Raw genomic sequence first — 15,654 nt, 5'->3', positions numbered from 1 at the left:
TCACATGACTATGGAGATAGTGTATATCGAATTGTGTGATGTATGGATAAAATGTGTACGAGTAATCTACAGAAATGTGTTTTGCCTAAATCGGCCTCATGGTGGCGCTATAACAGGTTGTTGAGGAATATTTGGGGCAGAGGTTCGTTGTTGGCATCCAGGGAGTGTGTGTGCAAAGTTTGGCATGGATCGGGCCAACGGTGCCGGAGATTAGCTGGTAACTTGTACCAGGTCAGATTTCTCAATAAAGAAAGTATTTTTGTACCTGTGGTGTGCATCCATCATCTGCTGAAGTTTCTTTAGCCCAGCACACAGCCTGTCGATGTACGTATTCTACGTCCGCTCTAACAAATATTGACTTACAAGTAATGACGATTACAAGTAGGATGAAGGCAGATCTGCATCTTTGACAATTTTCAGCCTGCCTGTAACTGACATTTCCTGTATTCGCAGGGAGCTGTCAGTGAGCTGTCAGTGGTCTTATAGTATCTTGCCTTAGGCGTTGTGGGGAGCTAGGGAGTTGAGAATTTAGTAATTTGAGCCCAGTGTTTTAGCTAGGTACCTCCTTCTTATTATTCCAAATACTTACTCACAATATAGGATACTTACTGTATGATATATTTACCTGTAGTATTATTATATTCTTGATCATCTCTAATGCTTGTTCTGTGTGCCATACTTTATACTATAACTAACGTCACGCCATTGACCGTTTCCGTGACAACACTGCCCAACACAGTGAACACACTACATCTACACCACTGCTCCTTGTGAGCTTGCATTTAATTTGAGTCAACCTACATCTAATTAGGACAACCTTCACCACTGTTACAAAGTAAACACGGAGGTGATGACAAAGACTAAATGCACCACCTAGTCTAGTGGCTCCAAAACAAAATGTGGCGGTCAAAGTCTAGCTTGTCACCTTCTTAAACTAATAGCCTATTAGTCATTTTTTAAAGAAAAGGCCAAAATAAGAGTGCGACTTAGGCCAACAAGTGACCTCGCCCTAAACCGCCTGAGTGACAGCAGATTGCTGGACGAGCGCTGGTGCTTTGGCAATTGGCATTGGGGGGTCAGATCAACATATCCGCCTGGGTGACAGCAGACTGCTGGGCGAACACTGGCGCTTTAGCATGGGGGGTCAGATCAACATATGGAATGAATTCTGTACTGGCCAAGCATATAAGGAGCATGTCTTGAGTGAACAGGGTTTGATGAGGTCAGATCAACATACTGTATGGAATGTCAAAACAGGTCAGCTCCTGCATATATGGAGATCTAAGGGTGGTAGCGGGGACATTGGGGCCCGGCATTGGGGCCCGGCCCAGGTAGGGCCAGGCCTTAATGTTTGGGCCTGGTGAGAACTCTAGTTTTCGCCTTCTGTCGGGTGCGGCTGCACTAATAACTTTGGGGCAGGCCCGTCTAGAGTTTGAATGGACGGGTATCAGTCAAAAGGGAGACATAGAAGAGGATGGATGGTGAAGGATTAACATATGGAATGTCAGAACAGGCTCTGACATAATCCATATATGGAGATCTAAGGGTTTGAGGTCAGATGTAGAGTTGCTGGACAATATTGATGACATCAGGGATCTCCATATATGGGCTTAATTGCGACGGCAGGTCACATTTACTATGACATCAGGGATCTCTAACCCTGATGATGGCCCCATGCATATGGGGGCATTCCCATGTATGGGGATAATGAGTGACTGACGGGAAATGTACGATTTCATAGTAAATGCGACCTGCCGTCGCAATTATAGAATTGCGTTGTAAAATTCCCAATACGTCTGGGGTCACATTATGCACGTTAGTCACCGCTAAACCTTTGGTTTGAGCTGTATTTTATTATAGATTGCGATTTCATTCTGAAAATGTTCTCCTATAACATGCCCAACATATGAACTTGGTTAATGTTAATGACCCCCCCAGTGATAGTTTTTGGAGGTGAGACACGAGACTCGGCTTGTGATTGGCTGAGACGGGGGTAGGGACTCTAGGGAGCGCTCTGCTGTGTTGTTTGGTCACTTGGAACATGTGCAAGGGCGGTGTAGAGTGTAGACATGTCGGATCTACCAAAAGTAGTGGGGACGAGGATTTACCATTCTGTCCCTAACCTTATCGGAACATAACTCGAATGGCGTTGAGTCGGCTGAAGCAGACATCGCAGCATTCGGCACGGCGACTCACTCGCTCTAGCTCGCTCGGCGGTGCCTCTTGTGACTTAAGTCTGCTTCAGACCGCGTGCTTCTGTTTTCGCCGCCGTCTCGCCCATAGACATATAGGTAGACGCCTCATTCACGCTGCAATTCATTGGAGCAACCTGTCTCGCACTGAGGGCGGAAGTGCACCCATAGAGTTGTATGAACATGAGTGTCATGGCGGCCTCCAGTCACGTGACTCGCGCCCTTTCCGGCACCAACACGTAAGCTTGCCCTCATTTGAGAGCATTTGCCCCAGAGCCGGAACAGGCCTCGCTGCGTCTACCTTTCTAAGTCTATGGTCTCACCTCCTATGGAAACAATAATTGCATCCCCCCCACCCCTAAATGTCAATTTCCTCAGTTTCAAATTATTTGGAAATACTCCCCATTTGTTCTGCAATTCTCCCTATTCGTACTGCATCTTCCCCTATATAAAATCCTTGCTAAATACCTAAATAGTATATAGCTTGAGGAAACAACAGGGTGGGTGCCACTTCTCTATTGAAATCAATTGATGCGGCCACCATGTCCTTTTCTGCTGCCCTATTACTTTGCATGCTCTTGATGCACTGCATTTAGGCTATATCCCTAGTTGTAGCCTATATATACTGCAATTCTGTACTGCAGTCCCTGTTGCTGCTAACCCCCACCATTGGCCTGGAGGGGGAGTAAAACTACCACAAACACTGTCTCCTCCAATGCACATGGAGTCACCAGCCTTTTCTTTTCACCTGACTGCTGGAAGGAATTTCATTTTTAAAGCTTTCATTATAATATTGAGATGGTCTCTACAGTGTGCTTGTAAACCGAGTCTACATGGTTCAATGATTAAGCTCTTGTTAGGGGAAAAGGCTTCCGGGTTCCATGGAGAAAATAAATAAATTAATAATAATAATAATTTGAGCAATACAATTATGAAAACAGGTTTCACATTCTGTTTCATCCCAAATGAAGAAATTACACTTTATCATTGTGACTAATTTAGACACATTATTTGTAGAGTTTCTTCAACATAGCTGCTACATTAACATTTCGTCCCCCTATAATTTCTCATGACTATATTTGTTATTCTCCATCTTCATCTCATCTGTTCTCTATATAAATCAATTTACATCCACATTAACACACCTGCGCACGCCAGAAATCAGACACGCGCACTGAGCGTTCTCTCTCTCTCTCTCTCTCTCTCTCTCTCTCTCTCTCTCTCTCTCTCTCTCTCTCTCTCTCTTTTTCTATCTCTCTATCTCTCTCTCTCTCTCTCTCTCTCTCTCTCTCTCTCTCTCTCTCACACACACACACAGACACAGACACACGCATCCCTCCCTTTCCACGGGAAACCATGGCCGAAGGAGGAGAAGGCAGCGAGGATGAAATCCAGTTCTTACGAACTGTAAGTGCTTTTTCTTCTAATTACACTTTTATACGCGCCGACTCTGTTGTTGTTCGTATCGATAGATGTTGAGTCTGCGTGGCATTTTGTCGCTCTTTTCTTGGGTTGATGATGTTTAAAAAAAAAAAATCGGCTGGGAGTTGACCGCAAGCTGCGACAAGAAGCGCATTTACACGATGACAGCTTTAGCCCGCTATGTCAGCCCACGAGATATTTATCAGTCATTTATGTCCGCATCGCATCATCATCATCATTACGCTGACAGATGGCCGGCGTAATTCATAACACCCGTTATCACCTGAGCAGCCGCGTACGGCTGCCTGCCTGTTGTCACATGCACGGCGAAGCTGTGGCTGCTTCTTGGATGCTGAGTGACAAAGGACTGAGGAATAGAGCTCAGTCAGTGGGCTGTTAAATGAAATGTTTACAGTAGTATAGCCTTGCCTACTACTACTACTACTAGGGCTATTTGCAAAATAAAGAGGGGGTACTATAGCTAATGGAGAAAGTCAATATTACGAGGGGGGATAATCTTCTTGGAGGAGTCAACAGTTTAATCGGAGTGCAGTTTGTGCTGTGGACTGGAGAGTCAATACTAATAGAGTTGAAATTGTGTGTGTGTGTGTGTGTGTGTGTGTGTGTGTGTGTGTGTGTGTGTGTGTGTGTGTGTGTGTGTGCGCGCGCGCGCGTGTGCATGTGCGCATGTGCGTGTGCGTGTGTGCATGTGTGTGTGTTGGGGAGTGGATTCGGGGCGCAGTGCAGTGCAAACTGCCTACAGGAGAGAGGGAGATGCAGTGGGCTATAGGCGGGACTATAGGCAGTGCATGGGAATAGAGCTGGGTCTGCAACAGTGTTCACTAAGCACCAGTTCATCATGCAAACGAAATGCCCACACAAATGTACATCTTTGTGTTTAGAGGCACATTTCCAAATGCCTGCCCTGCGTAGCCCTGTGTATTCAGTTGTGGCTCTAGGGGGCTCTATACTGTCTATAGGAGAGAGACAGGTGTCCTATTGGACAGATTTGTTGTGTTATAGTAGCCTATAAGAATGTTGGTCGAGGAGGATTTTCTACTAAAAAAACAATGAATGATTGTTCTGCGATTGCAGCCCTTCTCAGTAGGCTATAGTCTTGTATAATGTGACAAGTCACTTTTTTAAAAATAAACGTATACAATAATGTTGGCCTGCAGTGCGCTGCGTGTCCACCCGTAATATGCACTGTTAGTTAGCAATTTTCCTCTGCAGTCTGCACCAATAATATTCCTGTATATTGACAGCCGGATTTGATCAATTGTATTGCTGTGGGTTGGCCTGTTTCTTTTCTATCGTACCCGCCTCTGCACTCATACTTATACATTATATTCCGTGTACACTGACTAGTCACACACTGTATGCTCACACTTGCATGTTTTCCGTTGAGCTACCCCGAAACTGCTTAATTACTGTGGGGAGTGTAGATCTTGGTCCATCCATATAGTTATCCACTGTTATTTTTATCATAACTTAACATGGTCTGTATGCAATTAAGTCCAGTCATACCCTGACCTGCATGGGTGATACTGTGAAACTCTGTGTGGTTCAAAACATAACCTCAGCTTTCCCCTATTATGGGGGCCGGAAGGGGGCATTTCATAGAAATTGCCAATCTACAAGCTCACAGCGCGTCCCAACGCGGCACGATGTGAGCTTGTAGATCTGCTATTAATGCGGAAGAGATTCAGTCATAGCGTGTTGGTGCACCTGCAGGTTCAGTTGTGGCCGTAGCATCTGCAACAATATGACCTCATGTTTCACATCATCAGTTGAAGAGTTGGTTGATAAAATAAGTACAGGTGGGAAGTCACTTACACACAGCAGTACATTTAATGTCACTCACAATTAAGGTGCATGGATAAAAATGTTTAAAGGGATTGTGACATTAAAAAAAAGGTTTTGGAATTGTTCTTATTTTTTTAGGTTTTCTAAGCTCAATTGCACCCAAAAAACCTGAACTTTTAACATTCAGTAGACTTTCTGCATGTGGTCTGGGGTTTTCTGGCTCAAACAGGTGCTCCTATTTGCCGGCAGTTTGTGATGTAAGAGCCTGCAAATCCCATATATGTCAATGGGATTTGCCAGCAGATGTCACTGTTTTCACTGTTTGCCTGTTTTCATTGTAGCTCAAAAGGCTTCCAAACCCCAAAGAAAACTCCAGACCACAGAAAATCCACTGAATGTTCAAAGTTCAGGATTTTGGGGTGTAATTGAGGTCATAAAACCTAAAAGAAAAACGAAAAATAAAAATAAATTAAAATGATTGAATGTCATAAAACCTTTAAAGGGCATGATCCGTTTCAAGCAAAAAGCTCTTCTGGTCTCCCACTGAAGTCTATTTATGTCCTTCAAGTGTTCTTTATCTATGAAATGTACTTTTCCTTGTCTATCTATGTTGGCCTTTTGGGAGCCCTTTTCTGTATCACTTCATGATTGTATCACTTATGGATTTCTAAATTTCTAGAATTTCATTCTATATTTTGAAATATAGAATGAATGGAGGACTTCTTCTCATGAGTGATCTTGTGGATCATATAATAATTGACTCTTACTCTACAGTAGCTGTGCTGTCAATGGTTTTGAAAGTCACTACTTTGGAAATGGCTGGAGCCTGGAGGATATCTCATATTGGAGCGACACTTCAACCAACTAGTTAAACTTTTAGTTGAGTTACGTTTAGTTGGAAATATGCTTTATAGAGTCCACATTATTCAGCAGTCAGCACCCACTTTATGTGATGGAGCCGTTGTCTGATGGAGCTGCTGCTGCCTACCTGCTATATGAGCCTTGCCATTGATCTACGATGTGTGTGTTCAGCTGGTGGCTGCCGCTGAAGTGTCATCGTCGTCTCTATTGTTTTGAAAATCGCACATGATGCGGCCATCAATACCGGGGCCGACTCTCTGGCTCCGCGCCCAGTCAAAGAGAAACGTGGTTTTGAATTACGCCACCCCCGCCCCCCTCCTATACTCTCTACTTGCTTCTTCATCCCTTCATCTGCACTCCCCCCCCCCCCCCCCCCCCCCCCCGCTCTCTCTTTTCTGAGATGAGACCAGATAGCTCAAAAACATGAACACCAGTTCCCAAACCCGAATTTGTCCAAAGAAAAACACGAACCACTTAAATTGTGTATATAATATAAATGCTGGCGTATTTTCCCTGATTATGCACCTATTAAGACATTATTGATCTTCTCCTTTCTCTTTCTTTCCGTTTTCTCTTCTTTCACTTTTCCTCCTCTACTACCCCCCCCACCCTTCTCTCCTTCCCATTGTCTTCTATCCTCATAATCCAACCCTCCTCTTCTTCCCACTCTACTTCTCTCCTCCTGCCTTTTCTCCATCTCCTCCTGCTCTTCCACAATCCTCTGCTCCTCATTCCATCTGCTCCCTCCCCTCTTTTCTTGTTCCTTTCTCCATCCTCTCCCTCTCTCCCTCTGATCTTGCAGCACCTCTTGTAAATTGCAATTTGAATAAGGATCAATACATGATTACTCCTGTCTGCTGATGTCTCAACACAAAGCAAACAGCAGGGGAGAAGGAGGCCTCTCTGTCTCTCTCTCTATCTCTCTCTCTCTCTCTCTCTCTCTCTCTCTCTCTGCCATAAGTTATATAACTTATGGCCCGTGGGGCCTCTACAGCGTTGGGCACTGGCCTACTTGGAACGATGCAAGTTGGAAATGCACCACACCCAGATATTATGTCTGTCTCCCTTTTATGCCCATATATGGAGTTCTTTGTAAGGCATGCCCAAATATGGAGTATATGCAGCCAGCTTGTGGAGTTCTGTGTCAGAGCCAGTCCAGAGTCCGGGCAGAGGCCTTTTTGGGGCAGTTCTGGACAACCGTGGGTCCGACCGACAACACCGGCCACTGCACCCTCTGCTGTGGTGTGAAACGCGTGTGTCGATTTTGAAGTCGGTGAGGCGGTTCTCGAGTTACGTGGATTACACACAGACCTACAGACAGAGACTTGGTGCATATAATATTCATTATAGCTGTTTCTTTATGTGTCCATCCCTCTCTTTGATGAATAGCCTTCTACAGATTACAACTTCATTTCCTTATCTGGAAACCAATTTACTTGTGGTTCTAGTGCTCTGTATTTCCTTTGAATTGTATTCATCTATGATGTGATTGAACTTGCTGTCATTTATTTTGTATTTTTGTTTTATGTATCTTACAAAATGACAGAGGTTCCTACTTGTTATAGTCTTGACCAGGGGTTCAGTCCCCATTTGTGTGTGGATAAAATGCTCTTTCACAATATGACACACTCAACAAATCTGTGTGAGAAGTAAAACCCAGTCATCTAAAGTAATGTTGATGTCCACATTTCTATTGAAATGTAATGAAAGAAATGAAAATCAGTCAAAATCTAAAAACACACACGCAAACATACTGTGGCTTTCTGGTCATTGTGGTTGTCTGTCTGCGGTGTATCTCACCGCAGTGTCTACTGCACACACGTGCACGCACGCACGCACGCACGCACACACACACACTGTAAAACTGATGATTGGCCCTCTTTCCCCGTATGAAACTTTAATGACTTCCCTCCCAGTTACATAAATGTTATATCTTCGCTTAGTGATGATTCTTTTTTCTCGTATCATCTATCAGCATAACACTCTGAGTAGCCTGAGTGGCCTGTGTGTGTGTGTGGGGGGGTTGGGAGACTGCTTTGTGCGTGTATGTGCATTTCATTTTTATTTCAAGCTTTGTCTGTGTATGTGTGTGTGTGTATGACTTTGATCTTCCCCTATCAGTTCTGTGTTTTGCTCAGGGCTCTGTCATAGTGTGGACTCATCATGTATTAGTCAATAGTTATTAGTGACTGACTGTGATTCCTTTCAGCTCACATAAGAAAAGAATAAGGAAAAGTAGCAGGAAGAAAATCGGTCCTTGGTGGTTTTCGTGCAACATTTACCACGGGTTAGGGGTTTATACGATAGTTTTCCTGCAACATCTGAGGCCACTGTAGTAGGCCACACACTGGTTATGCGTGTGTGCCTGTTACTAGTGAAGGCTAAATGTCCCCAGAGCTATAGAATTTGACAAATTTGTGAGGACAATGTTCCTGACTCCTCACAAGGGATTACAGAGTACAGAGTGTGTGAGAGCTGGCCAGCCATGCGCCATTCGTCACGCTGCCAAAGGAACTCAACTCAGCCATATGGTTGCTGTGGATGGTTGGGTAGAATTTGTGGCTGAGGAAACCCTGGAAACCCTTCAAAAGAGCAGAAAACAGCGACCTTCCATGGCTCACAAACTGGCTGCGTACCAACAAGGGTGAGGCATGCCAACAGTGACTGTCGTGTGCTTAGCCGACTCCACGCCCTCAGGAAATCCCAGTGGGACTACCATTTGGTTGGCCTGTGCAGTTCCTCGTTGACAGTGATTTGATAAATTAAAGTGCTGATCTGTGCTGAAGAAGACTATGGGTATATAAACGGATGATAATAATTATATATCACTCCAGAACTCTGTGGTGTTGCTGGCTCCACTGTCACTCCGCAGTGTGTCCACATACTGTAGATGGCTTCCTAACTGTGGGTCCAGTTCTGGGCGCCTGGCACCGTCCCCATCCTCTCTGACCTTGTCTGTGACCCCGTAGAGGTCCACATCTTTTATGTGGTTCTCCAATATGTCATCAAGTACCATTCCATTATACACTATGGGCTCTATTTCCGTCCATGCTAAACCCCTTATCCCTAAACTCTTTTCACTATTTTGAAAAACATTTTTGAATAGTTCAACTAGCCGATCTACATCGACACGTTGTGAGCTTGTAGATTGGCTATTTTAACTATTCAAAGATGTTTGAAACTTGCCCATGATCGCACAAACACTTTACAAGTAGGTTATGAGCACGATACACCCGAAATAGGTCTAAATCCGTCCACAGGCCTGTTGTGAACATTGCTGTGAAGTCCTCTGTAGAATGTGCCTGCGCGTGCGCACGTGTGTTTGAGACTGTACTTTTCCATTTTCTACTAACCGTGTGTGTGTGAGCTTGCACGTGTGCATTTCTGTCTGAAATAAAGTAGGCTATGAGGTGTTACTGGTTTCACCGGTGTGGTCATGAGTTTATTAATTGACTTTAATTCACTCCACCATCCACGGCAACCGTGTGTGTGTGTGTGTGTGGTTTTGGGCAGGTGAAGATGAGTGGTGGTGACTGTGCTGTGTGCTCTGGTAACTCCCATGCAGTGGATCTTTGATTTACAGAGCAATTAAGGAGGGAGAAATGAGATGTGTAGTGGTGGAGGAGACAGGAATTACTTTTTATTGTGCCTCTCTCTCTCTCTCTCTCTCTCTCTCTCTCTCTCTCTCTCTCTCCCCCCCCTTATCTCTCCGGCAATGTGGTTCATTGTGGTCACTGGTCACCAGTCCAGATAATCATTTCGTCCATCATTTAATCCATCCATTGAAGCCTCTTCATGTTTGCTTACTGTATGTGTCTGTGAAAGACTGATGTCTGTGTCAATGAAGTGTAGATCACAGGTTCAATGATACAGTATAACCTGAGTGTGCTTGCAGTATAGAATCCCCAGGATGTACCGCGTGTGTCATTGAGCGTGTATTTACTATACTAGAGATGACACCTACAGTATGTCGCACCACCAATCCGACCGATATTACCCATGTGCCCATATATGGAACTGACTGATTTGTTTGTGCCTGACACATTGAGGTTAGATAACACAATCAATATGTTGATCTGACCTCATCAAACCCTGTACACTCAAGACACGCTCAATATACGGCCAGTACAGTCTTCATTCCATATGTTGATCCGACCCCCATGCCAAAGTGCCAGCGCTCACCCAGCAGTCTGCCCTCTGCCGTCACCCAGGCGGATGCGAGCACGCGAACCTTCTCGCCCTCAGGGCTTCTTACTGGTAGCTAATATAAGCTTGTTTCTCATCTTCTCTCATCCTTACCAGACGAAGTTGGAGCTATGAATGGACCTCCCAGTTGGATATACAGTAGGCCAAAGAAAATTCAAATAACCTGAAATGGAACATGAAAAGGTTGTCTGTTTAATATATTCCATGCTTTTGGAACCATAAGCAAGTGTTTTGGGTCCCTAAAAAACTCACCATACTACAAAATACAAAAGAGCCTAAGAAGCAAAGAAAGAAGGTGACTTAAATGTCAACACTTTATGTCGATCTAACGTAAGGTCCAGACGCAATGATAAACAAACAAACCACAGAAACAAACTAATCTGTTCAGAGAAAATAAAGACCTAATGAAACAAATCACTTCAAAACACAGAAGGAATCAATGCAACTTACTAGTCAAGAAATCGAGACATTAACAAACATTAAGATGGCAACTTGCACAACCACTTAAGCCCTACATACTTTGTATAGCGAAAATTGCAGATCTACAAACTCACAACAACGAGCATAACCAATTATTAAATGGATTCCCTTCTAAGAACAATGGTCATTCTTGATACTGATTGTGGATTCAGGGCCACTGCCTTCTGCAGTCCTGCAGTGCAGGTCTCTAGGGGTGTCAGAATGGGCATTATGACACCGAGGACCTGCAGTCAGTGACTATACACTGACTGCAGGGTCGCTATGATGCTGCCAATGGCCTGCAGACTGTCATTTTGGTCCATACTATGCGCAGTTTGCGCACACACACACTTACTGAGATATGCAAATAAAGTAGCATAGTATAAACATACAGCTCTGCAAACAACTGCATCCTTGTAACTAACTTCTTTATACAAAATATGGGCATGGTAGTCAAAGTACATGCAAACACACACACACACACACACACACACACACACACACACACAGTACGCACGTGCGCACACACTGTTGTTGTACCCTACCCAACATGCACTCCAGTAAAGGCAAATAGCAATTACACTGGAAGACCAATAACGTACTCGTTCAGTAGCATGCCTGTTTGGAGGTATTGATAATCAATATCTTTTCATCCTATAGAGCTATGCAGGTCAGTCTTGAATCCTTTGCTGTCTCTGCAGTACGTACACACACACACACACACACACACACACACACACACACACACACACACACACACACACACACACACACACACACACACACACACACACACACACACTCACACACACTTCTTCTGGTTGTCTTCAAATAGTATGTGACCACACAGAGAGACCCACACTGCAGCAAACCTTATCTGCTGTCCAGTCTCCTCCTGTCTCTGACTTTCAGGAGGGGGACACACACATCGACTGCTCTGTTCCATCCCGTTGTTCCGTCTCCTCCTATACTGTATTTGACGGCGATCCCCCAGTGTGTGCTTTGTGAGCTCACGGTGCGTTTGAGTCAAGCTTGACGTTTATTAAGTGTTTGTGTCACTGCACATCTGAAAGCAGGTCACCTCCTCCGGTACTGGGCTTTACTAAACACACTCTGTACAGTCCTGCTGCTAAAATAATTTGTACCGGGCCGGTCTACATTTTAAAACAAGACCCTTGACTCTGGCTCAGGATTCAGGAACCCCAAGGCTGTTTCAGTGATTATTCAGACTAATCTATTCTAGTCGTCGATTATTTATTTAATCAAATGTCTTCGCGTTGATTCATTGATTTAAAGAATGAAATTAAAATAACGGAACAAAACCGCTTCTCGATTATTTGACCAATTTAAAACGTAATCGATGGAATAATAGCAGAGAAGATTGTCAATAGTTGCAGCTCTAAGTCCACGGTTCTACCAAAGTTCAACATCCCATTAAACATATTTTTTCTCCATCATTTTGTCTACTGCCCTCTCTCTGTCTCCCTGACTCCATTCTCTCTCTCTCTCTCTCTCTCTCTCTCTCTCTCTCTCTCTCTTTCGTTGTCTCTTCATACCACAGCAGTGTGGCGGTTGACTGACCTCACGTACAATAAAAAAAGTGCAGGTCCCTGTTGAATAATTGAAAGCTGGTGGTCCGGCTGATTGGCTGATTCATAATGAATGTGCGTCTGTTTAATACACTGGGTAAAAGAGCTGGTCAGGCACGCACGCAATCACGCACGCTCGCACACACAGAGCATCTTAGTGCGCAACTGCACATGTTGGTGTCTGCAGTAATCCATGTTGTGCACTCATTTGTTGGTGACGATTACTTGTTGACCGAATGCATGCGTGCATGTGTGCGTGTGTGTGATACGGACAGCTGACCTGAGACGGGAATGGCTGAGGGTTAGGATTGCATCCAGGAAGTGACAGTTGGATGGATGAGACAAAGGGAAAGACTTTGAACATCCTGTGAGCTTTGAACATGACGTTTCACAGAGATGGAAGGCATTTGGAGAGAGAGAGCGAGAGAGACAGACAGACAGAAAAGAACCAGAGATCACCAGCGTAGCATGAGCCTCATCGACCATATCCAGTCAAGCATGCATGTGACCGAATGAGGTCCTTTTGTATTTTCTTTGTTTTTTTTGTTGAATGTTTGCGTTGTAATACATTTAGTGCATTTTGGTGACCTGAGGGACAACGACATATAAAATTGTGGTTTTAAAAGCCCCACTAGCAGCTCGTAGGGACTTGCACCCAACCGGGACGTTTGGCTAAAAGGTGGTGGCGCTATGCCAGGGGGTCAGCGAAATCAGTAGGGTTCATCCTAAAAACAAATCCACAGTTTGTGTCAGTAGCTCAATGCTGTTCGCTTTCATTGAGCAACTAGATTGTGTTATTATGATTAGGCTATGGTGTCCTGGCTTATTGTATCCCTATGACATACAGTGCGTGCGTGCGTGCACACAGCCAGTGTGCTTGCATAGCAGTAGTTATTATTTTCTTTATATAACATTTATTTTACCACTGAAAGTAAAATCTCTTTTTACAAGAGACCTCGACTAGAAACTAGAAAGGCAGCAGTAAACGTATATAGTTGCAAGTCACAACACAGCAAAGAAAAACAGTGGCGTTTTGAAGCACCCGGAAGAACCGCCTACTTCCGCATTTCTTCGATTTGGGCATTTGGTGCCCAATATGCGGAAGTGCAAACGCGCCGAGCGCCTCAACGTTGGAGAGCCTCACTGGGGCCTTGGGTGCTACTGGGAGAAAGGCCTCTGCATCAGAGAAATCAAAGATCCAGCAAACAGGAATGTACTCAGAAACCTGCATGGCGATCTGCCCTTTCAATCTTGGGAGATATTTCAATCAAATGTGTGTGACTCCACAAAGGTCCACAGGAAAGGGTCACCACAATCAGTATAATTGTCATCCTCCAGAGAGCATTGTGCTGGGTGTATCATGACAATCCAATCTTGTGTGCAAGTGATGATGTGCACTTCAGTCAGTGCAGGACGGCCTCTAAAATTAGCCCAGTTGGTCCCCGATTGGCTCAGTTAAATATAGGGCTGCCCCCTAACCGGACTTGACCCCGACTTGACCTACTGTACTCACTGTGCTCACTCTCTAATAGACAGTAGGCTGACCTACTGAGCTACAGCAGCATACTGTACAACAGTGGTGGAAAAAGTACTCAAATGTTTTACTTTTAGTAAAAGTATCAATACTGCAATGATATAGAACTATTCCATTACAAGTAAATGTCCGGAATTAAAAATTGACTTGAGTAAAAGTACAAAAGTATTGGCATCAAAATGTACTTAAAGTAGCAAAAGTAAAAGTACTAATTATGCAGAATGTCCCATTTCAAGTTTTCAAATCTTGAAAATACTCAAGTACAAATACCTCCAAATGGTATTTCGCAAGTGTTACACTGCTGAGTGAGAGCTAAACCTTTCCTCATGAACATGAGAAGAACTCTTTTAATTAGCATCCACATTAAAGGTTTTTCAGAATCACAGCTACTGTGAAATGTAAAATATAAAGGATGCTTTTTATGTTTTTTGTCATGAATCCCTTCATGACCATCATAGCAGACTGAAGACATTTAGGGGCATAAGAAAAGTGATAGTAACTGACATTATGTTGATACATTTATAAATATTACACATTCCTCACAGCTAGAAGGTCCTGGGTTTCGATTCCCTCTCGGGACGCTGTGGGTGCTGGCGGCGTGTTTCCTCCTCCGCGTCATCAGTGCCCATACCCGAGGCGGGGTTGGCGAAAGGGCCTTTCTACGTGGAGTTTGCATGTTCTCCGCGTGTCCCCTAGGGTAGGTACCCTTACAAAAAACATGCAGTAATCCTGGTCTCTAAACTGCCTCCCCCTGGCCAGCCGGGGCGCCTGATGGAGGGGAAAGGAACTGGTTGGAATAACGTGTTCCTTCCACGCGCTACATCCAACCAGGGAAACTCCCCCCTGTCAGGTGTAAAGGAGCAACTTGGACGCTCGGGCATGAAGGAAGCATGACTTCAAGTCCGTTGTTCTCCCCATGTCCCCCATATATGGAGACTAGGTTGGCGGAGGGTGTGTAGAGCCCAGGATCATATTGGATAATTGACACATGGTAAATATTGATGATTTATTGGGATGTCAACAACAAACCTTCACATACTGTAGATAATACATTTAAAATGTTTCAGATAAGACAATGGAAAGCTGTCGGTCATTCATTTATTTGCAAACTTGCAACAGATAGAGATAGTTAAGAGGTGTGGGGATGATGATGAGGAAGAGGGGAGAGAGAATGGGTTAGAAATAAATATTACAAAGAGTGAGTGACGGAGCCATGGAACAGTCTCTCGTCCATTCATCAAAGTGCCCCAGCCTGTTTAAAGTGCTGTTTGTATGCAGAGCAGGCCTGTGCCAATCACTCAAAGTTATCCAGAGGTACTGTAGAAGGACCAATTACACATCAGAGATGGGGATGGAGGGCCCTAAAATGCCCATTATTTCTATTTTTTCCTCTTCATGTCCTTCTCTCTCTCGATCTGTCTGTCTGTCTGTCTGTCTGTCTGTCTGTGGGATTCCGGTCAACAAAGTATATGGTGTTTAACTTAGTGAATCAGAATCAGTCTTATTTGACTTTTTGTTGTTTTGTTGTGTGTACGCTTCATCATTTGGTATCCTCTAAACTGTAGTTACTGTGGTGTGGGCAGGA

The 15,654-nt window shown here is 44.2% G+C and overlaps 1 protein-coding gene across 1 annotated transcript in view; it reads left to right on the top strand.

Moving 5' to 3' along the window:
- Window positions 1-3,548: 3,548 nt before the first annotated feature.
- ryr2a (ryanodine receptor 2a (cardiac)) overlaps window positions 3,549-15,654 on the top strand; it is a gene marked incomplete at both ends in the record, with an annotated part of 231,061 nt that continues 218,955 nt past the window's right edge. Inside the window, one exon of the mRNA XM_080790070.1 lies at window positions 3,549-3,599. Coding sequence (XP_080646196.1) covers window positions 3,549-3,599 — 51 coding nt within the window. The remainder of the gene's footprint in view (window positions 3,600-15,654) is intronic.

Source organism: Protomyctophum bolini (assembly GCF_963924005.1).
Source record: "Protomyctophum bolini genome assembly, chromosome: 18".
Lineage (NCBI taxonomy): Eukaryota > Metazoa > Chordata > Actinopteri > Myctophiformes > Myctophidae > Protomyctophum > Protomyctophum bolini.
The sequence above is the reverse complement of the archived record's forward strand: the minus strand, read 5'-3'. Positions and strand labels throughout refer to the sequence as shown.